Source organism: Electrophorus electricus, chromosome 20 (assembly GCF_013358815.1).
Source record: "Electrophorus electricus isolate fEleEle1 chromosome 20, fEleEle1.pri, whole genome shotgun sequence".
Classification (NCBI taxonomy): Eukaryota; Metazoa; Chordata; class Actinopteri; order Gymnotiformes; family Gymnotidae; genus Electrophorus; species Electrophorus electricus.
In genome coordinates this window covers 15804679-15830632 of record NC_049554.1, presented here as the reverse complement: position 1 = coordinate 15830632, position 25954 = coordinate 15804679, and the positions used below count along the sequence as shown (strand labels likewise).

The following is a 25954-nucleotide window of genomic DNA, read 5'->3' as shown; positions in this document are numbered from 1 at the left end:
TAGTGAGTGTGAGAAGGGTTAGGGTTAGTGAGTGTGAGAGGTTATGGTTAGGGTTAGTGAGTGAGAATGGTTAGGGTTAGGGTAAGAGAGTATGAGGAGGGTTATGGTTAGGGTTAGTGAGGGTGAGAAGGGTTAGTCTTAGGGTTAGTGAGTGTGAGAAGGGTTAGGGTTAGTGAGTGTGAGAGGTTATGGTTAGGGTTAGTGAGTGTGAGAATGATTAGGGATTAGGGTTAATGAGTGTGAGAATGATTAGGGATTAGGGTTAATGAGTGTGAGAATGATTATGGTTAGGGCTAGTGTGTGAGAGGTTATGGTTAGGGTTAGTGAGTGTGAGGAGGGTTAGGGTTAGTGACTGTGAGAAGGGTTAGGGTTAGTGTGAGAAGGGTTAGGGTTAGTGAGTGAGGTTATGGTTAGGGTTAGTGAGTGTGAGAATGGTTAGGGTTAGGGTAAGAGAGTGTGAGGAAGGTTAGGGTTAGTGAGTGTGAGAGGTTAGGGTTAGGGTTAGTGAGTGTGAGAAGGGTTAGGGTTAGTGTGAGAATGGTTAGGGTTAGTGAGTGTGCGAAGGGTTAGGGTAAGTGAGTGTGAGGAGGGTTAAGGTTAGGGTTAGTGACTGTGAGAAGGGTTATGGTTAGTGAGTGTGAGGAGAGTTAGGGTTGGAGTTATGAGAACAATATGAGAGTATACATATAGGATTTCAGTACCAAATACGAAAACAGATTCAGAAAATATCAGATTCAGTGTGTTTTTGTTATTTGTACTGCCATCCAGATGACAAATCTGTGTCACACATCACACAAGCATATATGGTCCCATTCCACCTTATCAACTTAACCTGTTTAGCCATTTTTTTATTGATTTTTTTCCCTTCCTTTTATTCCTACTGTAATTGTAATTTTGTTGATCCTATTTTTTGTTTTGTTAATCAAATCGAATCATCATTGAATTCTTAACTTTCAGAACTTGGTGAGTCATTACTATCATTTTCAATTAGAAACTAGGATTAATTTAAATTGGTCTTAATTTAATTATTAATTAAAATTATATTAATTTTATTATAGTAAAATAAAGTAGTTTATGAGACTAATTACACTGTTAATTTGCTTCATTCAAAAAAACAAACACAAACAAAAATACAGTTTATTATGTACAGTATTTATTATGTATTAATTATGTATTTTTTGCACGGTGAATCCAAATTCTGATATTTTTTTTTATAGTTTCATAGCCATAGTTTTTGGTTCCAATATACTCATATGTCTTTATGTATAGTTTGGAAAATTGGTATCAAGGAAGGCGCAGCCCCTCCACGTTGGCAGACTACTGCTGCAGAGATACATTTTTGTACAATCATATAATTGTACTTTTTATGAATACATAATATATATTTAATATAAATTTTAATTACTATCACTTAAAAATCTTATGTTATAAGAAAATTCTAAAAACAGATTCAAATTCAGCATAAAAGTACTATAAGGCACACCTATTTTAGTTTGCAAACATTTTCAAAGGAGAAAGATAAACAGATCTCTTAGAGAGAGCTATACAGAGATATCCCAACATCTGAGAAACTGGGATTTAAGAAGCTGGGAGCACAGGTTTGACTGATTGCACATAATTACTTGAGAGCAACTCTGTGGCTCCTCCTTGTGGCCAAAGGCTGCCTAGGACCTTATACTGTGTCATTTTCACTCATGGCAGGAAATAGAGTCCTTCTCATTTACTTATTTAGAGATCTTGCCATACACAGAAGTTCCAAATACACTCAACTGCAGTAATTAGAGAAGTGTTTTTGTCTTTTTTACAAGACATTATTCAGTCATAGAGAAGACAGAGATAGAATGGAACAGGATTGATCTCAAGAAGCCAACTTGGTCTGTATATCCTCTCGTACCCAGAGGTCTATGCACAGCAAATAAGGAAAGCTTACTCTTTCTGCTGCTGGCAACCAGGGTAAGGAGGGTTAGCGAAAATTATATGAAAGACAAAGGAAGGGGCACATTGATAGGATTTCTAGTTATCCACCATTGCATTTTAGGGCAAATACTAAAAACAGCTCATCAATGATACAGACAGGTATGATAACAAAAAAAGCCATCAAATGTTTATTCTATATTCTTCTTTTTCCTCCTCCTCTTATTATTTTGATGATCCCCTACAGTACAGAACAACAAAAATTCTACATTCTAACAAAAATTAATGTTAGTATTAATTAGTATTAATGTTAGTATTAGTGGTTTCTTTTAGGAGTTACCACTGCATAATATCAGTTGTATTAATTCAAAGGTTTTATCTGGACCCAAAAGCCACTTCATTAATAAATACAATAATTCTTTTAAAATAATTCTTTAAAGTAGAATCACTGAGAAAATATGATAGAACTCTGTTCACTGACAAAATTACATATTACCCTAACCCTAAGTACATCAGAATTTGTTATAAATATATCATAATTATAAGCATTTTAATTAAACAAATCTGACACTGATTTCAGTCATATTTAAACATTTTTGCAGACCCAAGCATATAGAATATCTCACAAGGTCTTATATACATATGAAGTAATGCACATATACATATGAGGTAAAAGGCTAAGACTAGGTCATTACTGGGTCATACAACAGTTCAGAGATCCAAAGCATACTTCCAAAACAACAAAGGTTCCCTGACTGAAATAAGGTTTCACTGTGGTCAGCCATTTCTCTTGACTTCAACCTGTGAGCTAAGATAAGGATAACCAAGTGTGAAGGTCATGGAGAGATTTTGTAAGGAGGATTGGGCTCAGGGATCGTCTTCAATAAACAATGAAAACATTTTTTCAGGGTCATACTTGCTCATGCTTACCAAAGGTGACAAAGTTTCTGGAAAGTACTAGTGTTGTCATGTTGCTCATTGTGACAGTAGTTGTGATAATCTATACCAGACAAAATTTCATATATGAGCAATACATATATATATATATATATATATATATATATATATATATATATATATATATATATAAAGAAAATAGCCAGATGCAAAATTGATGCCTATGTTGTTTTATGTTTTTTACCCATTTTGCATGTTTACAGTGCATGTAAGATTTTTAGGATCTGGGTTTAACACTTCTTAGAAGTTTAATATATTGTACAGTGAATGCTAGTCCATTTATTACCGTCTTAGTAGCACATTGCTGCCCTCTACTGGCCAAATCCAGACCTTAATTGAAAATAGTCTGGTCTTAATATACAGACACATTTATGAACTCTGTGTATTATGCAAGATTAAATAATCATAACGAAATACAAACATTTGTTTAGAACCATTATCAATTAAAGCATCTTCCCACCTGCGAGCCATCTCTTATATTACAAAACAATATAGTGTTATTTGTTTGACATTTCTTTTCCCAAGACAGGCAATATATAACTCCACAATATTCTGGGTATTTTTCCAACACTAACAAAAATTAAGATACTTACTTCACAATTATACTTACATGCATTCAATACATTAGGAAATTCAGGTTGTATTCCAAGACTGATAGAGAAACAATCTATTAGTGTAGGCAGTATGTTTCTCTTACAGCTACCAGTGCTTTATCCAGGGCTGGGAAGCTGCTAGAATGGGGAGGAGAGTAATAATGAGTGACTGAGAGATTAACCTGGAGGCAGAAGACCAAGCAGTTAGTGTAATCTGGCAGGGCAAGAACACACAAAGGACAATCTCACACTCGAATGACAGTCACACACTCACACTATGTTTTGGAACCATAAACATTAGACTGCCTTCAGACATACTAAACAGCACAACTTACACTTCTTTGGACATTAGGACATTTACTAATTTGCTTTGAGGAATTATTGGAAAATCTAAGAAAGGAAAAGGACCCTAAGAAGGAAAATAACCAAGGAAACATGACACAAAACAAGGTATGGGTCTTTTAATGTAAATATCATGTAAAGGAAGATAATATGCAAGATAAAACACCAAAAAAGGGAGTAAGTGAAGTAGGTGAATAATTCTGTGGAAAAAATTCAGCCATGTGATACAGAGTTTGAGAATTTGCCTTTAATTATCAGTGAAAGTGTTCAGTGGTAGCTCAGTGGTTAAAGTATTTATTGTAATTGGAAGGTTTCAAGCCCCACCACTGCCAAGTTGCCACTGTTGGGCCCCTGTGCAAAACCCTTAACTCTCAAGTTGTACTCAGTCATGACTGTAAGTTGCTTTGGATAAAAGTGTCAGATAAATATAAGTTATTTTGCTGGATATATATATATATATATATATATATATATATATATATATATATATATATATATATATATATATAGAGAGAGAGAGAGAGAGAGAGAGAGAGAGAGAGAGAGAGAGAGAGAGAGAGAGAGAGATTCTGTGGTCAGAATATTTTTTAATAGTAACAGTAATCATAGTTTTTTGGTGGGTTTTTATCTATAATTGGATTAAATTTTGAAAGTATTCTAATTACTTGTTTAATGGGGAGGCTAAAACCTCACTGGGCAAGATGAGTTTAAATCTTTTTGATAAATGTGTATTAGAAGAATTTTGTAGAAAATTAGATTAGAGTGTACACACAATTCAACATTGCATTCACCTGACACTTTTATCCAAAGCAATTTACAATTCAGACTGAACACAATCTAAGCAATTGAGGGTTAAGAGCTTAGCAGTGGTGGGGCTTGAAAAGACAACCTTCTACTTACTACTCAAATACCTTAACCACTGAGCTACCATTTATGGAACTTGGCAAATAATCTTAAACATAGGGCCCTGCATATGTTCATGAGTATAGAGCACAAAGTGAATGTTCTCATTGGGAATTGAGCCCATAACCTTTGTTACACTCCCTCCCAGTTCCCAATGAGAATGTTTACCTTCACTGCCAGGTGAGCTACAGGTTGTTCATTCCTCCATTTGTTCATGAAAAAAGAAAGGTGTCTTAATGGACTTCTACTTGAAATAAAATCATAGCATACATTTTTGGTTACAGGTCACCCCAATGGTCGACACTGTGGAGGTACATGCAGGTAATAACAATTAACCATTATTCTGTCTCTAAAGACCTTCTATTAATTTTGGCAACTATTAGAGAAATATTTTGACAAATGGCTCAATATCTCGATTTTCCTTGTAAACCTCCCAAAATTTACATATCAAAGAAAATCTGCATGTAATTGAAAGTTGTTAGTCTCCATTATAACGTGTTCAAACAGTAAGTTAGTCTGGTCAGGTTTTCAGTTTTTTGCTCTTTTGACCAGGATGTCCTGCCTACTGTTATACTGATAAAGCATTCACCTGGGATGACAAGAACATCAGATGTGTCTTTGTCCATAAGGTAGTGATTCTAACACAGCACTCAAGAACAGGGAAAACCTCAAGAAAAAAAGAACATTAAAAATTAAACAACAGATCATAAACTTATTCTGAACAAATGTCTTTACTTTGCAAGGTGTATTTTATTCTGATGCTTCAACTGTTTGTGACTGTGGCTGTTGTGACTCTTTGCACATTTTAGTAAGTAATTCCTGTTTCCTCAAATAGTATCTTACTGGAGTATTTTAGCAGTGTTTTTGATAGACTTTTGTATTTCTTCATTTTGGTGTTTGTGAATTTTCTCCATATGTAACGTTCTGTTTCTCTCGCTCTTCAGTGCGCCTGTGAAGTTTTATATTCAAACTCATCCTGTGTTATACTCTGCCTGCACGTGAGTAAGTCACTGTACATTCGTAAAGTATGCTCAATATGACAGCCACTTGGTAGTTAAAAATTTACAAACTAATCTATTTTTTTATTTTTTTTATTTCAGTCTTCTGTTCCTTGGGACATATTTGACCTTGGCTTGCTGTGGAGATGTGAGGTAACTTGTTTGTCTGATGTTGATATCTCCAGTACTGACACATCTTCAACACTTCAACACTCTTGTTGAGCTAAACAATAGAGCTGTTACAAAATTACATATGACAGGATATATATGAAGTTGTGTAAGGATAGGATGATCACAGCCTGGCATCAGCATTAATTCACAATCTTAGACTCTGCCTAAAGTTTGCTTACCATTGACGCAAGCAAGATTTATAAACTGTTTCTAACATATACTTGATCTGTATTACATTTAAAAATAAACAATCTCCATTATAGGAGGCAGTTCCCTTGGAATCTCATTCTGCTGACTATCTTTGTGAGTATCTAGAAAATGTACGTTTATGTATGTTTACCTTTTGATTTTATATTTGACTTTATATTTTTTGGTGTGTGTTCATTATATTGGTTTTGCATGCACAATTTCCTTCCACCTGATCAAAAAGACGCTGTGCATGGCTGGGACTTTAGGCTTTGTGTCCAGGTACAGGACTGCTTATCCATGCCTTGTTTTGCTCCTAGCATTACACCACCTTCTAAATTACACACTATTATGGTCATGTCTAGATTTAGGGTTAGGACTAGGTTTAGAGTTAGGCCTAGGGTTAGGGTTAGAGTTAAGGTTAGACCTAGGGTTAGGGTTAGAGTTAGGGTTAGGCCTAAGGTTAGGGTTAGCACTAGTTAGCATGTCAATAACTTCAATAACGACTAATGTAAGACAGTTTCATACAATGTCTAAAATCTTTCTAATCATTCTTTCTAAATCTGAAGAAAGCATAACATATATATTTCACTTTTTAATATGTGTCCTGTATTTGTGTATTGTCCAATGCACCACATAGGTTGCTTCTATAGTGTGTGTACACATTCTCTTGTGTGTATCCACATTCTCTTGTGTGTATCCACATTCTCTTGTGTGTATCCACAGCTACTACAACACCAAGTCTGTATTGCTCTGCCTTGTCATCACTGCCACGGTGTGCTTCTGTGTCACTGTCTTCAGCTTTCAAAGTAAGGTGAGTAAAGGATCTGGTAACCACCTCTAAATGTCTGGCTTACACTATGAATGATAATAATAAGATTTAACACAAGCTAAAAAAGAACTGGTAAATGAACGTGTGGTATATTCATTTCACTGTTGATTCTCTTAATACATATGAATGATGAGAGTAGTCTGTAATCACAATTTCTTTCCCTTATCCTAAAACAGAATGGCTGAATTTGCTAGTGTGCACGGCAACATAACCAAGTGGGATAATAAAAAAAAAGACAATAAAAGTAATTACCATGTTAATGCTGTACTTTCACCTATTCATTTCTGCATTATTTTACATTGTGTTGTCCATGTATTTAGACATTAAAATTGTGACTTTTTCAGTTGTTTTATGCTTTTTTTGCATTATGTTTTTAAAAGCATGATCACCCTCCTCATAATGGTGGGTGATGCATGCCTTGTCAACCCGTAGGTTTTAGATGACATTAAGGTTTTATATTACTAGGGTTAGGGTTACACTTTTATATTACTAGGAATAGGATTAGGGATAAATTTAAGGTTTTATATTACTAGGGCTAGGATTAGGGTTAGGGTTAAAGTTTTATATTAGCAGGGTTAGGATTAGGTTTAAGTTTAAGGTTTTATATTACTAGGGTTAGGGTTTGGGTTTTATATTACTTATGTTACTTTGAAAGTGCATCACTGAGTAGATTTTATTTAAACAAAATATATATTATAGTATACAGTGTGGTCCATGCACAGACAAAATAACAAAAATGGTTTTGTCGGTGTGTTTCCACACATTTGAAATGAATCTGCATTTTGCCACATTTTTGTCACTCTGTGTCTGTACCTGGATATTGTCCACCTGTTCTCCTTCCTTCTACATCTTTTTCAGAATGCATTTTTTATTTTACATTATAGATTTATGTACTTCCCCCCTACAGACTATATAGTATTTCCATCATTTAAAGTGAATAATTATACATATAATTTCCATAAAACATCATATTACTGTGTATCCTTTGCAAGTAACCTACAATAACATCTGTTCTCCTTGAAATGCATCAGATCAGGTATATTAGATCATTCTTTTAGATCTTTTAGAACTTTTCTTACTCTTTTTCTTATGATTTCCTAGATTGATGTGTCCTCTTACCAGGGACTTCTGATCATCCTTTGCATGGTTCTGCTCTTCTGTGCAGTGCTTATGGGTTTTGTAGTCCCATTTGGATATGTAAGTTTCTAGTAATAACTAGGCCACAAAATGTAAATCCCTTTATATCCCTTTAGGCTATAGAGATACCTTAAGGCCAGCTCCTTAACATGATTGAGTAGAACAAAAGATTTAGACTTATCATGGTAAAACCACTCTTATTACAGTATACTTGCTCCTCAGGAATCTTTAGTAATCTTACCGTTTCATAGGTTCCCTGGTTACATGGACTCTATGGCAGTGTAGGAGCAATCGTCTTTACTATGGTATGAAATGTAAAACTTTCCAGAAGGGATTAAAATGTTAAATAGCCAACATTTAAGATGTGACTGCTGTGTTATCTTTTGTCTTTGCTTGGCTTCCTCCACTTGCCTTACTTCTCTTTTGGTCTCTCACAACAGTTTCTGGCATTTGACACTCAACTCTTGATGGGGAAACAAGCATAATGCCATAAGCCCTGAGGAGTACATTTTTGCCACCCTGAGTCTGTACATGGATATTGTCCAATTGTTCTCCTTCCTTCTACATCTTTTTGGTGACAATGTGGAATAAGCCAAATACAGTTTTGTATACTAAATCAATGTTCTCATTCTGCACTCATACTGAAGTTAATCCTATAATATGCTGGGGAACGATTGGTAAGAGAATAATTCTCACCTCATTCTTTCAGATAAGAAAATATAAGAAAAGGCTGATAGCATTTACTCTGAATGTTCAAAGCCTTCTTTCAATCATGCAACATTAAAGCCACTGCAATCAATATAAATATCCTACAGATAATTGCTGTTGTTTAAAATTAAATAATTGCAAACCATTTGTGCATTCGTTACTAGTTCATCCTGACGGTATTTTAATCTGATTATTATTTCTGTACTGTCACCTTTTTATCCCAGTTATTCTCCATATTTTGTGTAATATAGTTCTGAAAATGTGCTAACACTTTGAATATTGTGAAATGTACTTCAAAATGATGATCTGACTCACCGCATTAATCCATGTGTATTGGAACACAATGAAACATATTCCAGTGGTGTCATTGGTAAGGGGGTTGTGCCTTAAGGCCTACTCCCCTGGACCACTAATAAAATATCTGTTAATAACCTGATAACAGTGACTACATTTCCTCTTCTTCTTATTCTAAAACAGCTTCTGTTCTGAGGAGTTTTGTCATAGTTTCCTTTGAAAAGTTAAAATGCTGACAAATAGTAAAAAAAAAATTAAGAAAACTCAAGTGACCAAAACAGAGGCAAATTGTATTTTTTTGCTTGCTGTGACCATGAACAGTGCATGTCTGGTGTAAGGTTACGATGATCACAGCAGCGCATTACTCATAACATGCCACAACATGGTAAGCGGGCCAGATACACTGCCTGGTATAAAATGTGCTTTAGACTCCCATTTTATATGTAAAAATTCTCTGCTCTTTTCTAAGTACAAGGAAACACATCAAGATTATAATTTTTGGTAGTAAGAGAATTCCACTAAATTATTATAAGTTAGCTTTTAGCTTTGTAAACAACTTTGTTATGCTTTGTTGTAGATATTGTGTCAAGAAACTAGATATTGTTTCAAAATTCAAGTAAATAAATCAAATAAATAAGTCAAATAAATACAAATAAAGTATATTTTAAAACTACTTGCTCTGTTCTAGATCTATGCTGACAAGTCATGGATTGAGATCTACATAGTGAAACATTTTTATTAAAAAAGGGAAAAATTAACAGATGAAATTCAAAAAAAGAGAAAAACCAAGAAAGAAGTTTTCATAAAAAACTGAGTAACAGAAAACCATCAATTGTGGCACAGGAAGACAAACTTGCTGGCTAGCTACACCAGCTAACATCCTACAAAACCAATATGTGAAAACGCCTCTGCTCCCGCTAACTGTACAAAATGAATTAATTTATAAATAAGGAATATGTTAAAAAGCAGTTCAAGAGACAAGCCAAATATTTGTTCAATAATCAAAATGCTGGATTGATAGATAAATCAAACCTGATGAATTCTGAGTTTATGGGCAGCTACCAAGGTTTGGGAAAGTGTTTAATCATTTTTAAATCTCCCAACCCAATACAACTAAGCTGAAGAGACTTGTGAGTTATGCTATGAAAATATATTGATTAGAGATTTCACAGAAATTGCATATTTGTATACATAATCAAAACATGTCCGAATTCAATCTTAATACAAACATGTTATCTTTATTCTAATATTTTACTTAATTTTAATATGGAAATTACTTTTATGATTTAAAAAATTGAGATCTACAGGACATGACATTATAAGACTAGTAACTTAAGGCATGTATTTTACTCACACTGGTCTGTTTTCTATAACTTGTTTTATAACTCTAAAAAGGCAATAGTATACTAGTACAAAACTTGCAGAAATACACTTTAACCCTAACCCTAACCCTGACCCTAATCTAACCTTTATCCTAATCCTAACCTAACCCTTTAAACAAATACACATTAACCCTAACCCTAACCCTTGTTTTATAGATTTGGAGGTCATACACCATATATTTATTCTGAGGCACATTTTTAAAACTCTGAATTCTGCAGGTTTGAATTATAATTTTGTTAGTATTCTTTTAGGTGTTCTGGACTGCATGGCTTTTATCTAATGAACTGCTCCCATTATAGCAGCCAAATGTTTTGAAACTATGAAATAAGCTGTACAAGGCAAGAACAAAAATAACATGTCAGTGATTTTATAGTTTAAACAAAACAAAAACTTCTGATTTCTATTCTTAATAAATGGACAAACTTGTTTCAATCTACACTGAATTAAACAATACTATCCTATGCACTGTTACCTAGAATAAAAATAGCTTAATTTAGCTGTATTCAATTGTAAATAATATGTGCTGCCTCATGGCTTTTCCTGATGTATTGAGTTAAATTAAAGAAAATTTATAATTCTATAAGTCTATATCTGACCATTCACCAACACAATATTTTGGTACTGTTGCTCAGGAAATGCATACAAAAAAGAGGCTAATGATCAGGGCAAAAGATCATTAGAGGCTAAAAACTAAAATGATGGTATTTTTACATTTCCTTTTAAACATAGAGAATTTAACTTTGGAAAAATGTTTCGTTATGCTTCTAGGCCTTCTGTGCGAACACAATATATACCCTACAAAGCACATCTATCTTTTTAAAAAGATTAAAAATGAGTTATAATCTCAGATAATTTACATATTTTAATATCTTATTTCAAAGTGGAAAACAATAAATAACAATTTGTATAAAAATGTAAAAACATGATTTAAAAACAACACTGTAATGTAAGAATTTGTCATTTCATAGTTTCAAAACCATATTTTATGTTTTGGATTTGTAGTGACAACTTATACATTTCAGCTTTTATATGATAAAACCCATATTCATTCCTTCATGAGGTGAACTCCTTGTTTTAACCTGTGAATATGTTTAGTATTTTCCACACAGAACAAACAACTAAGTCACATTGACAAATAATATAAAAATAAGAATAGAAATAGAAAGAAGAAAAAAAAAGTAAAACAGCGCAAAAACAAGATTAGGGGGGGTCTGCCTGATCTTGTGCGGTGATTTCAACCCAAGATCACTGTCTGAGGTTACACACAGATTTCCCAGAAGGGTTATAAGGTTAAGATCCACTTGTAGTACTTTTGGAAAACCAGGCTCACATTAAAAAATTCAAATGGCTGCTTAATTCTAACTGGATTAAAATCAGCTACTGACTTTAAAAACTTATGTCCTGCTTTCTTCAAAAGAATCTTGTCTGAAATCACTATACAGCTTTCTAGTGGATGGCTTTATCTTTGGTAACAGATATAAATAAAATTCTAGAGGAAATATAGTTAACTACAACAAAAACATTTTCCTCACACAACCACTGAGAGTTCAAATATTCAAATTATAGCATTGTGTTTTCAGTGTAATTTTAATGCCAAACACTTTGTTCTATGAGCTTAATTTTCAGTTGGTTCTAAAAGAAAGGGTTACTATTACTACTACTGATGACCGCTGACAGTTATTTTTTGTATACAAAACTTCTTAGATTCGCTTTTAGAAGCAAATAATTGGTATTTACATTCATAAACAGTAACACAGAGGCATGGCCTTTGATGTTACTTTGAAGACACTGCTCTGAAGGGAACCTACATACTGTGGCTCTTAGTGTTTTATACAGTAAGCCCTTACATCATATTTAGATGCCATTATGAAGGCATTATATCACATAATTTTGATTATCATAGATGCCTTTTATTTTTCATAGCTTTTGAGGGAAACCTGGGACTAATCAGCCAAATATAACAGCACAGGAAGACCAGTGAACATAAACAAAATGTGTCTGGGTGGCAAAAAATAATGCAAATGAAAACACATTTCTTAAAGATTCATATTCATTCAGGAAAACGGAACGCTGCCCTAGAAGTTCCTTTTCTAAGGTTAATATTATCTATTAAAAATAGAGAGGATAAAAACAATTAAAAGGTCTGCCCAAATGTGACATTACAGCCAAATTTTCAACTGGAAAACAAAAACATACTAGACATATTAAAAATCACCAGAAAACAGTACAAAAATACAGAAAACAGCAGCACTGTGAAGAAAGCTAACTCCCATCCCGTCATATCCCTGTTTTGCTTTGAAGGAAAGCTCCTCCTATATCTTAACGGTCTTTTTTTCCTGAACCAAGTTTCTTTTTCTGCACACAATTAATGAAAAACCCAGCACCGAAATCTTAGACATGTCTAGTTCCGTTTCTATAATGTACACAAATAAAGTCCAGATAACACATTACCTGCAGAGGCCATTTGTCCTATGCATACTAAAATCACAAAAAGCCTAATACAACTCAGTCGGCTCATATATATCAGAATCAAACACATTGCTGTTGCAGCGTATTGTGACACACATTTTATATAACACTATGATGGTACTAGTAAGGTGATGTGAAGGCCTCATCATAATATGTTAACAGAACCTTTTATGAGACATTTGGGCAGCTAGAAAAATTAAAACCACTTAAAGTCACTTCTAAACAGAGAATAAAAGTGATTTTAGATCCTCTGTTTAGCTTTTTGAGTTTGTGCATTTTTAATTCAAATTTGTTTAATTAAACAATGTGTTAGTATTGCAGTTACAACACACACTCCAAGAGTCTACTGACAATCATTCACTGCTCATATTGCTTTTCTGCAAAATAAACAACTTTGATTTAGAGTGACAGCAAGTCACAGCTGTTTTCAATAACTTTAAACACCTGTTTTGCATCATGTGGTACGTTTTTCCAGATAATTAAATGTGTAATTATATTGCAAGTATGTATTTGTGAATTATAATGTAGGGCAGGTTGGTTCAAACATTGGAATTAATATATTTACTTCATCATATGAGCTAATTTTTTGTTTGCAGAATTTTTCTAGTTTGTTGACCTGATGACTGCTTCAGACTGAGAATGTGTTTATCTCTTCGGAATCTTTATTATATAAGACAACCTGAAGACTTAATGCCAATTAAATTATTCTATCATTTGTATTAAAACGACCAAATATTATAAATAAATAATGATTGTCTTTTGCAATTAAAAAATAATAAATAAAATTGTGATACTAGTTATATAGTCACATTTTCTAAAATTCTGTTTTTAGAAAAACTGGGATGATGAAGAAGTGGCTTTAAATGGTTTGCTCAAGATATATTGTCAAAAATATTAAAATATCAAATTCAAAATAAAATGCATTGTTCAAGTCTGAACCCTAATCTGAACCCTAACCCTAATCTGTACAAAAATGCCTTACTGCTTCTGATTGAAAGAAAACAAATTAACAAAAAATAGAAAACCAAAGCTTGCATATTTTACCAAAAATAAAATAAAATAAAGACACATTGTGTTTTAACTTTCTTTACCTCGGTTCTACTGGTAGTCAAAATTATTTCTTAAAAATAAGAATTTCTGTTGCATGCCCAAATATAACACACTGTGTCTTTCTTTACCCTTTTATGAATTATCATTACTATTTTTATTTATTTTTTTCACTTTTTGTTATCAAAATAGATTAAAGCTCTTTCTGCAACATCTCCCACCTTTGGTTGAGTGGCTCTTGAAGAGCCAAGCAAATGATGAGTGATTTTACTTTCTATTCTGCAAAAAAAAAAAAGATGTTTTCCGTTTGTCATCCATGTATATCTCTGGGTACTGCTCTTCAATGGAAACCCTACAATCTCTGTGGCATTTCCATTATCCAAGGCCACATGTATCAATCTTTCCATTTCCTGAAAAACAAGACCAAACGTTCTGTATCACAGTTATAGGCAGCGTGAACATTTACAGCCTGCCCAATTTGAAGGAACCATAGATTGATCAAATGTGTCTTGTCCAGCTGAATGTGGTAGCATCATTAGTTTATGTACAGGAGCGCTGATAATGGATCTAGAGATGAATTATTCTGTATGTGTCATGTGAATCACACAGAGGTCACGCACAGAGGTCACACATAGAGGTACACATAGAGGTCACACATAGAGGTACACATAGATGTACATATAGAGGGCACACATTTGACAAAGCGTGTTGCTGCTGTCAAAGTGAAAACCAAAAAAGTATCAATACCACTAAAGCTAATCAAAATGAGACAAAAAAAACTAATCAGTATCCATCAAAGCCAAAGAATTTTTTTTTTTAGGTTGTTCACAAGCTCTCCAACTATGGAATGTGCCTTTCAGTTCTGAAGTGCAGGAGTTTCATTTCAAAAGACAATTCTGGATGTATTCTTTTCATTTCATTTGAAATTACAAAAAATATTGTTATTACTCAAAGACAAATTCTCACACACGCATATTTTTTTTATACCTTAGCTTCATTTGCTATGCTGGTACGAGTAATTTGTGTGTTCTGAGGGAGTTTCCATGGGAACCTGTTGTTGTTGTCCACTGTTTTCCTGCAAATAAACAAAAAGCATTTAACAAAACAATCGAGCAGTGAATGAGCAAGAGAATGAAGAATGCATGTTTTCCTACAAGGCTGACATGTATGTCTTACCTCTAGTGGGACACTAGAGGGAGACACTGGGGTGTATTGTGGGATGTAAGTCCCTTGCATAGTTGTACTTGCAGGCATATACTGTGAACATCAGACAATTTTTGTTTTCAGACAGTTGTATTTTCTCACTCTCCCTACTTGAACGACACATCCAGTTATTAGTTATTAGTAGTTGTTGGCATTACCAGTGTGGACTGAGTTACAGTTTTCCAGTGTAGACACAAAAGTAAGGAGGAAGGAGTGGGATACCGTGCCAGTGCTCCCCAGGGAAAGGTGTCCGAGCTGCTGGGTTAGAGGGCCCATCATGGAGGTGGGCTGAATGGACATGGTGTGGTCCATAGCTGGGGTCAGAACGGTCCCCTAAAGAGTCAGAGCAATAGGTTAGAGGGGGACTTAAGGTGTTTGTTTTCAATGCATCACATGTCAAATAGCATTTTTATTTGTGCTATATATTTTGCTCTCTCTCTCTCTCTCTCTCTCTCTCTCTCTCTCTCTCTATATATATATATATATATATATATATATATATATATATATATATATATAGAGAGAGAGAGAGAGAGAGAGAGAGAGAGAGAGAGAGGTTGGTTGGTTGTTTTATCTCAGTTAGTTTCCCAATACATGTCTCTAACAATCTGGGCCCTGTCACCAAAGAGTATGAAAGTTTCATTCTTAAACTTCAAACAGGGTGATCGAAGTAACACCATCTTTCAATCATCTTATGAGGATGAACACTTTTAGAAAACTCAGGTAAGCATAATTAAAGTATAATACCGGTATTTCATGGCACATAGCAATAAATAAGTAATAAGTATGGTCCAAAATGCAACATGGCCGACAACACATTATGGTCACAGAAGAGGTGGGGTGGCCACCTCAGACTTGATAAGAACATATACTGGTTACATTTATCCAACAGTAGAAGTGGAACTTTGTGCTAGTGAAGGTGTCCAACCCCCTCTGGGTACCAACTACTTGTGTGCCAATAATGTTTGATGTTAATAACAGATGCCTTGTCAATCCAGAGAGACAGACACTCGTGAGCTCAGATGCTCTGGCTCTTCCAAGTTGTCCATTGCACCCTCTGGCTCTGATGTCTTTTCATGCCTCTTCATGGACTTCCCAGGTTATAAAAAAACTATGTTCTTGTTGGACAGTGTCAAGCATGGGGTCGAACACGACATAACTACTACCAGCCCATATATCCACGCTTGCTCAAGGTACCCAGACCCTGCCAAGCTCACTGTCGCTAAGACTGAGTTTGACAAGAACTCCTTGGCATTGTGCAGAGGTCCCACACTTCATGGGCCCCACCACTGCACACTGACAAGAAACCGGGTGGTCGTTGGCACCCATGTTGGTGAACCTCTATGTAAACCTCTGTGTGCCCCGTCTAACTGAACATTCTGTGTGCCTTCTATGTGTACCTCTATGTGTGCCCTTTATGTGTACTTCTACCGTATGTGTACCTCTATGTGTCCCTCTATGAGGTGCTAAAGGGCAAAGCTACCAAAGTAGCAGGAGTAGACCAGTGAGAGATTCCTTGCGTTTGATGCTGCAAAGCGCATGCTGGCTGATGCCATGCTTGTGCCATGCTGATGCCACGCTTGTGCACCCCTCACCTGACATGCACATCGCGATCACCACAGATTTGTCAGACTATGTAGTGGGGGTGGTGTGTGAACAATAGGCCAAAAGCACATGGCATCCTCTTGCCTTCTTCAATCACCAACTCCACTCTAATGAACACAATTATAGCACCTTTGATCATTAACTACTCCTCCTTGGTGATCTGACACTTCCGATTCCTTCTGGAGGGCCATCCATTCATGGAGCCCATGAACCAAAACTGTTAGTTTTCACCACGGCCAAGATTTCTGTGCTGTGGTCTGCTTGCCAACAATGCCAGCTGGACTTAATCCGAGTTCACCACAGTCAGTCAGCATGCTGCCAGGAAGGACAATCCAGTGGCAGTAATGCTCAGTCATGGCAGCTGAGCACCTGGCCATCAACAACTTATGGATGGCAGCTGATGAGGTTTCTGACCTAGAGCTCCAAGACTGCAGGACCGCAATCTCTGGCCTGGATATCCCATTCAGCAATCCTGGGAAGACACTCTACACTGATGTCTCCACAGGCCAGGCCAAGCCTATTGTCCTGACATGCTTTTAACACCATACTTCTCTCAGCAGACAGAAGGCTGATGGCCACTACGTTCATCTGGCATGGCCTTAAAAAGGATGTTCATGATTGCACTAATGCATGTGTGGCCACTCATGGGTCAGACAAGATGCATCAGTGCATGTCAAAGCCCCTCTGGCATTTTTCCTCTACCTTTGATGACCTGCATGTGGATCTGTTGGAACCCATTCTAACATCCAGGAGGTTAACTCACCTCCTCACACTCATCAACAGAACCACATGGTGGCTGCAGGCCATTCCACTTTCATTGACATCCTCGGAAGTAGCCCAGGCATTCACCAGGTCATGGGTTGCTCGGTTCAGTGTACCACTGAACATCTCCTTTGACAACGGCCCTCAGTTCATTTAGGAACAGCATGGCTATAGGTTTTGGTTACACCTAACCCCTAGGCCAACAGGCTGTGTGAATGGTTCCATCGCTCTGTGACAAGGACTGGGTTGACAGGATCTACTGGGCTTTAGATCGGCCCTTTAGAAGATGTCCAGGCCTCCTCAGCTGCACTCATCTATGGCCAGGTGCTGCGGGTTCCCAGGGATTTTCTTCTATATGTCACTTTCAGTTTTCGAGGGCTGACCCAGCTGCCCTCCAGCCTCAACTCTGGACAACCGATACCATTCTGGTGAAGTTGTTAGGCTGTGAGAGGCTGGAGTCACCCATGCGTAGGAGCTAAGTTTCAGCTTTGCTCATCTTTGCTTCGGTGTTCAGGTACAATAAAATAATGTTTTCATCCTCTGGATTTTTATTAACCCCAAGTTCACCACAGTGACTTAACTAAGACCTTCTTTAACAGTTAATGTTTTATTTCATTTTCAAAGTTCAAAGTTTTTTTAAAAATCAAAACAGATTGGTCAACACATTTACACAATATCATGAGCCCCATCAAGACCGTGTCCAGTAAATAATATTAATATGTATTAATGTATTAATGTATTGAAATGCATTAACTGGAGTCTGTACATGAAACCTGATGATGGACCTCATGATATTTTAGTGAATCTCAGCATACAAAAAGAATCCCAAAATATTGTGATATTATTTACCATATTGTCCAACCCTAAGAACAACTAACATCTTCTAATGTAATTAATGGAAATGATTTAACACTTACTGTTGGCTGCATGAGGTATGACTGATGATGCATCCAAGAGGGACTGTGCACCTGCAGACAGAGAGAAAAATCGTTAAATTACAAAATCATTAAAATAAAATATAACATTTCAAGTGCCTGTGACAGGTTTCTTATACAGGTTACTACCAATTTGTCATTTTTTCTGAAAATTTGAATTTATTTGCACTTATGGTTTAACAGTTTTTGAAGTATTGTAAAGCAATGCTCTCCTCCAAAAACTGTAACAAATTTATCTTGGTTTAGAAACTCTATTATGGAGCAAAGGTGGATTCTATGCATGTTTCAAAGACACACATAGATAAAGATAAATATTCATAGAGCTAACCCCAAATCTAACCATAACCAATAACTACTGGTACAGAAAAACAATTACAAATAAACCCCCCCCCAAAAAAAACAAAATAAATGTTTTATTGCTTTGAGAATATGTGGTCTTTATAGCCACCGAATGCATGCACTAGACTGTGTACACTGTAACATGCAACACGAGACACTTGAAATAGCAGACAGTCTGAATGTAAAATAGATCCTGTAGCTCAATAGGGAGGGGTCACCTATACTGTACTGAACACACACACAAACATGCACACACATGTATATACAAGCAGTACACATTCATACACACACATGCATGTACAGACATATGCACACACACACACACACACACACACACACACACACACACACACACACACACACATATGCACACGCAAACACATGCACATGTACACACACTGCTGCATTCTGCAGATTCCTACTCAACAGCTTTTCCTGACAAGAGTTCTTGGTTAAGTTTTTGTCATTTCTAGACTGGACATCTACTCTTCCTTCATATGCTACCATTCTTCTAAAAGGCACTTAGACTACCAACCTCCGAAGTTCTCTCACATGACTCCTCTAAAAGGCACCTAGACTAATAACCTCCCAGGTTCTCTCACAAGACTCTTCTAAAAGGCACCTAGACTAATAACCTCCCAGGTTCTCTCACACGACTCTTCTAAAAGGCACCTAGATTAACAACATCCCTGGTTCTCTCACACGACTCTTCTAAAAGGCACCTAGACTAATAACCTCCCAGGTTCTCTCACACGACTCTCTCAGTGAGATCACCCCCATAGCTGGAAGAAAAGCAACATTCTTGTCCTTGCTTTTGAAGCCTCAGTAGGACTTAGCTCTATGATGCCTTATGGTTTAAACATACGCTGGTGCTGTAGCTCCATGTGGAGATGCTAGGAGCAGCTTTAATTAAGTAAAGCTATGTATTAGTAGCCTTGCACCTCAGTGGAGGAACTAAATTCCTCTGAACTCAGAGCTTCTCTGTCTCTAAACTCCTTCCATCATGGTCTTAAGATGTTCTATGGCCAACCTGGTCTATGAATCATTCATAGCAATGCAATACATCTGGGTCTATGTATTTCTGGTAATGTAAATGCACTTAAAGAAAGTTCAGTTACAAAATTACTAACTTCAGAAATGCCGACTGTTAAGTTACTATGAAGTAAACTGGACTATTTTATGTGTATAAAATTTGTCTACCATACCTAACAACTGCATGCAATTCACCTAGTATAAGTTTATCAATCTTGTGGAGTCTCTGGTTTTTCCATTTGAGGAACAGATACCTATGTAAACATTTGAATGAAATTTCTTGATCTAAATTACTATGGAGGTTACTTAAAGGTTGTCATCATACAAACAAGCATATTAATAGCCTGAGAACACGTTGAGTGAGTTTATTGTTATGTTGCATATGCAGGCTAGAATTGGACTCTAATGAACCTATTGTCCTTTACTGCAACATTTAATAAAGTTCTGTATTTTAAAAAGATCCTGAAACCTTTTGTGCATTTTTTTTTTTAAATTGATGAGCTCTGAGTGTCAGGTCTGAAATTTCAGTGCTAAGTAAGAAGTCTTTTTAGAAGACATGAAAATGTTAAACCCACTTTAGACACCTGAACCCATGAGGCCAGAGGGAGCTGGTCATTGACCTGGTAAGATGGGACTTGAGAAGGCATGTATGGGGACAGGGAGGCCTGAGTAATCATTCTGTTTGGGGCAATGCTGTAGGGAGATGAATAAAACCTGTGAAGGAAAACAATACAATCACAAAACTCATGAATACACTGGAACATTTGCACAATTACAGAACTGTGGCATATAATAAGTAGGATAAAAAATTGAATGTAGATCTTTAAATCAGAATCACATAAATGTCTCATTATGACTGAAGTCCCTCAGATCTGTTGTAATGTTTCACAGTATTGTGTAATTGAGTGCTTCCTGTTTCAGTTGACAGCCATTGCTTATATATGTTCAATTTCAGTATGTGCTTTTACCTAATCTTCAAAGTAACCATGTCCAGTTAATTAAATGCAGGTAGAAATGAAATGTGATATAAGAGATACTACAAATGAGAACTGGATGTACATTCTACTCTGTATATTAACAACACATTATTAATAACTGCTAACTTGTTATCAGAAAAAGACTGTTCCTTAAGTATTTTTAAAAGATGTCTGTACAATGCTTCTGTCCTTTTGACTCACCCATTCTGTAAGGCTGTTGGGTCATATGTTAGTGTCATTCCTCCCTAATAGGAAATGATAGCATGTTGCTCAGACTCTCATGTGAATTAGAATTACCATGTACATGTCATGCACTCATTAAATCATGAATAATGATACTAAATGCTTTCCAAGGCAGAATTATTTTTAACTGAACAACTGTAGTTCCTGAACTATCATATCAAATATGAAACTGAGGCAAGTAAAACACCCACACACATTACCCTGTAATTCCCCTTAATAGGTACAAGAACATGCAGTCGACTAAGAGTTTGGAAGCACCAAACAAATTACCGTGTCAGGGTCTCTTGCCCAAGGTCGACCATTTTGCAGGTACTTTCCCTGGTTCTGCCGCTTTTTTTGTCCCCCGTCTGCAAACTTGCATAACAATGGTTCCGTCGGCACTGAAATTGAGATGGAAAAGTATTAAAGCCCTGTGGCCAGCTGAGGCTTAAGGCACCTGAACACACAGAAGTGAAAGTGTGACAAACCAGCAGAAAGAACTAACTAAACCTGCATTCTTAAGGCCAGTCTCTGCAACACCTTATTTTCTTTTGACTTGAGTTTAATAGGGGCTTAGACAGACATGAAAACAGAACCAAAATTTATTGGTCATGAGAAAAAGACGAATCAGTCACCTGAATTTCAGATGCACAGACACTGAAAGTAAACATACCTGGTACTCCTGGTGGAGTTTTTATATATTTGCCATTAAAATGTTGAATGATGGATTCACATTTTTCTGTTGATTCCATCCTGTAAAACAAAGTCTTTACTTACTAAATGTAGTGATTTACTACACATGTTTAACATAGCTGAACAAAGAGCAAGCATGAGATAAAACAAGGATAAACATCAGAGCAGCTTGTCAGACATAGAGAGCTAGCTTCGAGACCTGAAAGGATTCAAACCCAATGCTGATTTAGCCACAGTTCTGTTTGACAGATAGCTAATTACCCTGCTTGAGTTCTTTTTGACTTGAGTTTTCAAAAATTTAGCCACAAAGCTAAGATGATAGTGGTTACAGTAACACTCCATAATGCGTGGTTTTTTGGGTTTTTTTTGGTGGCTAACGTTAGCTTGTTTCTGATGTTAAGGATACTGCGTAGCTTTGTTCTGTTTGGATGTTGCTGAAAATCTCTTTGTGAAGTGCCCAGGTAATCAGATCAGTTTGTTGCTTGTCCTGATATTTTATCTGTGCCTGTGCTCTCACAGCTAAATTCTCAAACGTTATTTACTTCTTACTCATCACTATTCATGACTGTTTCTGTTATCAAACAAACATCTAAGCACTGAAATAAGTGTGTGTAAGTGCTTTTACCAAACAGATACTGCTGTAATGGTTCATCTGTGTCTAAAAGATTCATTTCTGCTTATTTGCTGGCCAGCAATGTTGACATTTCACAATGTGCACTCAAGCTTCCTCTGTGGTGAAGGCCTTTGGAGGCAGAGCTGAACCACAGAGGAGAGGGAGGGGGAGGGGCCTGGTAGTTGTACTTGTTTGAATTTTCATGCTAAATCCACTCTCTTCTCAATCCTACTAACTGCAGCTTTAATAGGAATATTAGCATTTTAGCATTAGGTATATTAACATTTCTTTAAAGAAAAAAATAAGCAAAAAGATCTAGATTAAATTTATTATCCTATTTATTATATGCCACAGTTTTGTAATTGTGCAAATGTTCCAGTGGGTTTTGTGATTGTATTGTTTTCCTTCGCAGGTTTTATTCATCTCCCTACAACATCGCCCCAAACAGAATGATTACTCAGGCCCCCCTGTCCCCATACATGCCTTCTCAAGTCCCATCTTACCAGGTCACCCTTCTCACTCCTGCTGGTGAACAATTCTGTGCCTTCTCTCTTACCCAAACTTCCTTAATTTCTGAGCTTATAACTAAATCTAGCTCCTCTACCTGCCAACTTGATCCTACACCCTCTCCCCTTCTTAAGAAGTGTTCCTCTGCTATTTCTGCTCCCATCTGTCATCTCATTAATGCATCCCTTACTTCAGAATATGTTACTTCAGCTCTCAAACCTCAGCTATCATTCCCATTCTTAAAATGCTGCACTAAATGCTGTACTTCTTGATAATTCCCAGCCTATTTCCAATCTCCCCTTTTTAGCCAAGGTATTAGAAAAGTTGAGCCTCTCAACATCATAGGAATCACTAATATGGTTCTTGAGTGGTTCATCTCCTATATTTCTAATAGATCACATTTTGTCAACTTTGGTAAAGACAAATCATACACTGATACAGTCACTCAAAGTGTTCTCCAGGGATCAGTCCTTGGTCCTCTACTGTTCATCTATATGCTACCCCTTGGTCAGATTATCCACAGGCATGGTCTCCATTTCCACAGGCATGGTCTCTAGCACTGTTATGCTGATGACAGTCGGATTTATAATAGCACCAAGGCTACTAAACCTCTTCCTTTACTCTCTTGTATCCAATATTTCAAACGGTGGATGAACATAAACTTTCTAAAATTAAATCCTGACAAAACAGAAGTTCTCTGTAGGAGGCAGATCTTTTATCACTTAGTGTCATGGCTCCAAAACTCTGCAACAGTCAACCTCAATCTCTCCTTCTCTGATCTTCACTTTCCTTTCAAATCCCAACTTAAAACATAACTCTTCTCTCAACAATTTTCATCACCTTCATTAATTAATTAATAAATCACCTTCATTAATAATTAAATTGTTAATTAATGTGTTAAATGTGTTAATAACGATGTTAAATGTGTTACATGTGTTAAATGTGTTAATTCATGTGTTTGTTTATTTTCTCTCCATGTGTATTGTTACTGCAAAGCAAACTTGAGTTTGAGAAAGGCGCTATATAAATTAAACTTATTATTATTAAAAGATTAGAATTATTGTTGTAAATAGCATTTGAATTTAGTTTTAGGATTTTGAGGAAAATGAACACTGTAACCCGTTTTCCTCTGCATGTATAGTGACTTTTCACTAAGGCAAGACATAATGAAGATGATAGTGAAAGTGGAAAATTTATTTATTTTGAAATGTTATATACATCACTTGACTTATGCACATCCAATGATTCATTTTTCCATCTTACAAATAAAGTCAAAATCTGTCGTGATCTGCAAGTGCTCAGTCTTAGTAACAGCAGAGAGGACCGGAGAGCGTACCTTGCAAAACCCACACCTCGGCTAGTACCGCTGGCATCGCGGAGGATACGTGTGGAAATGACCTGGCCAAAGGACTTCAGCATGGCCTCCAGTTCCTGCTCATCCATTGACACGGGGAGGTTGGAGATGTAGAGGTTCGTGGGGTCCTGTTCCTGTTGCTGTAAGGATGATAGTTGAGGAGAGGAGAGAAAATTACTGGGAATGTAAAATACAAAGTTTTTAAAAATGGTGAAATGATAGTTACACATCAGAGTATAAACTTTAAGGTCTGCATACTTTGATTTTCTAGGCATAATGCAAAAGTTCTATTACTACTTCTTGCAATCCCAAATGCAAGACTTTCGTCAGATAGAGGTCTCCTGCTCCTAAGCTTTGGAACTCCATCCCTCAATCGCTTCGTAACTGCTCTACTCTCTCTTAAAGCTTAATAAAGGCTGCACATTTTTCCTCTTCGTAAGTTGTTTTTTGTGTTTCTTTTGTTGTTTTTTCTCATAATGAATATCACTGGAGTTGTGAAAGGTGCTATATAAACTGCATTTCTTAGTATTTTTTTAATTAATATATTACTAAGAGTAATATATCATTGATCAGCCATTAAAATATACTAAATCATTACTTTGAATTAAAGTAATTAGTAATATTTAAGATATTACTATTATTGCTAAATAACTATTCTAACACTGATCATTTATCTGATATGTACTTTATATGTTAAATTGGTGGAATTATATTGTGTCTTGTACCATATGTCCAAAGAAAACTTTTTTACATTTTCAATAGGAAAACACACATATCCTTTTCTACATGCTGAGTTACAATAAGCTCATCAACTGTCTCACCATTCTTATCCATAAGTATAAACATGTTTAATAATGTAGCAATATTGAAGAATAACACAGTTGTTAATGGCAAATGGGAGAATTGATCATTTAATTATCATGGCCCAGAAAATATCAAAATACCAGTGACCATGCAATATAAATGGCCCATTATAGAGTCAACACACTAAATTCTGCTCATTCTTCAAAGTTTCACACACCTTATCAATCAACTGCCATACTTAACACCCCTTTTACATCTCAAGATAACAAATTTAAGTGTGCCACATATATGGACAAACAAGGAAAGTGGAAACAACTGAATCATACATGGCTGACTTTAAATATAACGAAAGGGTGACTGCTCTGTTGATTATACTTTATTTTGCCCTTTGAGAGTGAGAGGTAACAGTGTAAGAGTGAGTTCTTTCTGCACTGGGCAGACTGGGTTTTTTTGACAGATTTATTTGGCAGAATCAAAGTCAGATTCAAAGAGAGACATGGCGAGCCAGTGAAAGCCCGTAATCATGTGGGTCCTGCAGAGCACAGCTCCACAGACGGTAGGACCCTTTAGAGAGAGACAGAGACAGAGACACACAAAGAGAGACAGAGGGAGAGAGACAGAGACAGGGATAGATAGAGAGAGAGAGAGAGAGAGAGAGAGAGAGAGAGAGGGAGAGAGAGACCAACGACCATGCAAGGTTTTTTTTTCGCTAATTGGCCCTACACAAGCACACAAGGGAGACTGCAGTTGAATAGGACTGAACTTAAAATGCACATGTAAGAAAAGAATAAGACTGCCTGGATAGCAACTTTTATTTATTTTCTTTACTTATTTATTTCTTTACTTATTTTGGTTGATGTAACGTCCATGTAAGTACCATGCCTCAGTTACAATTCAGTATTAGACCACACTGTGTGCTATGCCTGAATGTATGCACAAGTCGTATCTGCTAATCTGATTGTGTGTGGGCAGGT

General features: G+C 36.1%; 2 protein-coding genes across 3 annotated transcripts in view; one reads left to right on the top strand and one right to left on the bottom strand.

Annotated features, from left to right (window-relative positions):
- The first annotated feature begins 4670 nt into the window (after positions 1–4670).
- LOC113582018 (protein lifeguard 2-like) lies at positions 4671–9154 on the top strand. Its single transcript, XM_035520487.1, is given in 12 exon segments — positions 4671–5030; positions 5262–5338; positions 5453–5517; positions 5654–5707; positions 5810–5860; positions 6142–6181; positions 6309–6346; positions 6791–6878; positions 7998–8093; positions 8285–8338; positions 8474–8503; positions 8505–9154. Coding segments are annotated over 12 exon segments (741 nt in total). The 5' UTR covers positions 4671–5002; the 3' UTR covers positions 8625–9154.
- Positions 9155–9718: 564 nt separating this feature from the next.
- Positions 9719–25954, bottom strand: part of LOC113582002 (RNA-binding motif, single-stranded-interacting protein 2-like) — a 39426-nt gene continuing 23190 nt past the window's right edge. The window contains exons 5-14 of one of the 2 annotated variants that reach the window (XM_027017523.2): positions 24159–24316; positions 21683–21762; positions 21301–21410; positions 20989–21032; positions 20431–20524; positions 18422–18472; positions 15360–15470; positions 15111–15191; positions 14922–15009; positions 9719–14344 (exon numbers count right to left, since the gene is read on the bottom strand). In XM_027017523.2, coding sequence (XP_026873324.1) covers positions 14929–15009; positions 15111–15191; positions 15360–15470; positions 18422–18472; positions 20431–20524; positions 20989–21032; positions 21301–21410; positions 21683–21762; positions 24159–24316 — 810 coding nt within the window. In that variant the 3' untranslated portion in view covers positions 9719–14344; positions 14922–14928. The remainder of the gene's footprint in view (positions 14345–14921; positions 15010–15110; positions 15192–15359; positions 15471–18421; positions 18473–20430; positions 20525–20988; positions 21033–21300; positions 21411–21682; positions 21763–24158; positions 24317–25954) is intronic. The other variant, XM_027017524.2, reaches the window with a different exon arrangement.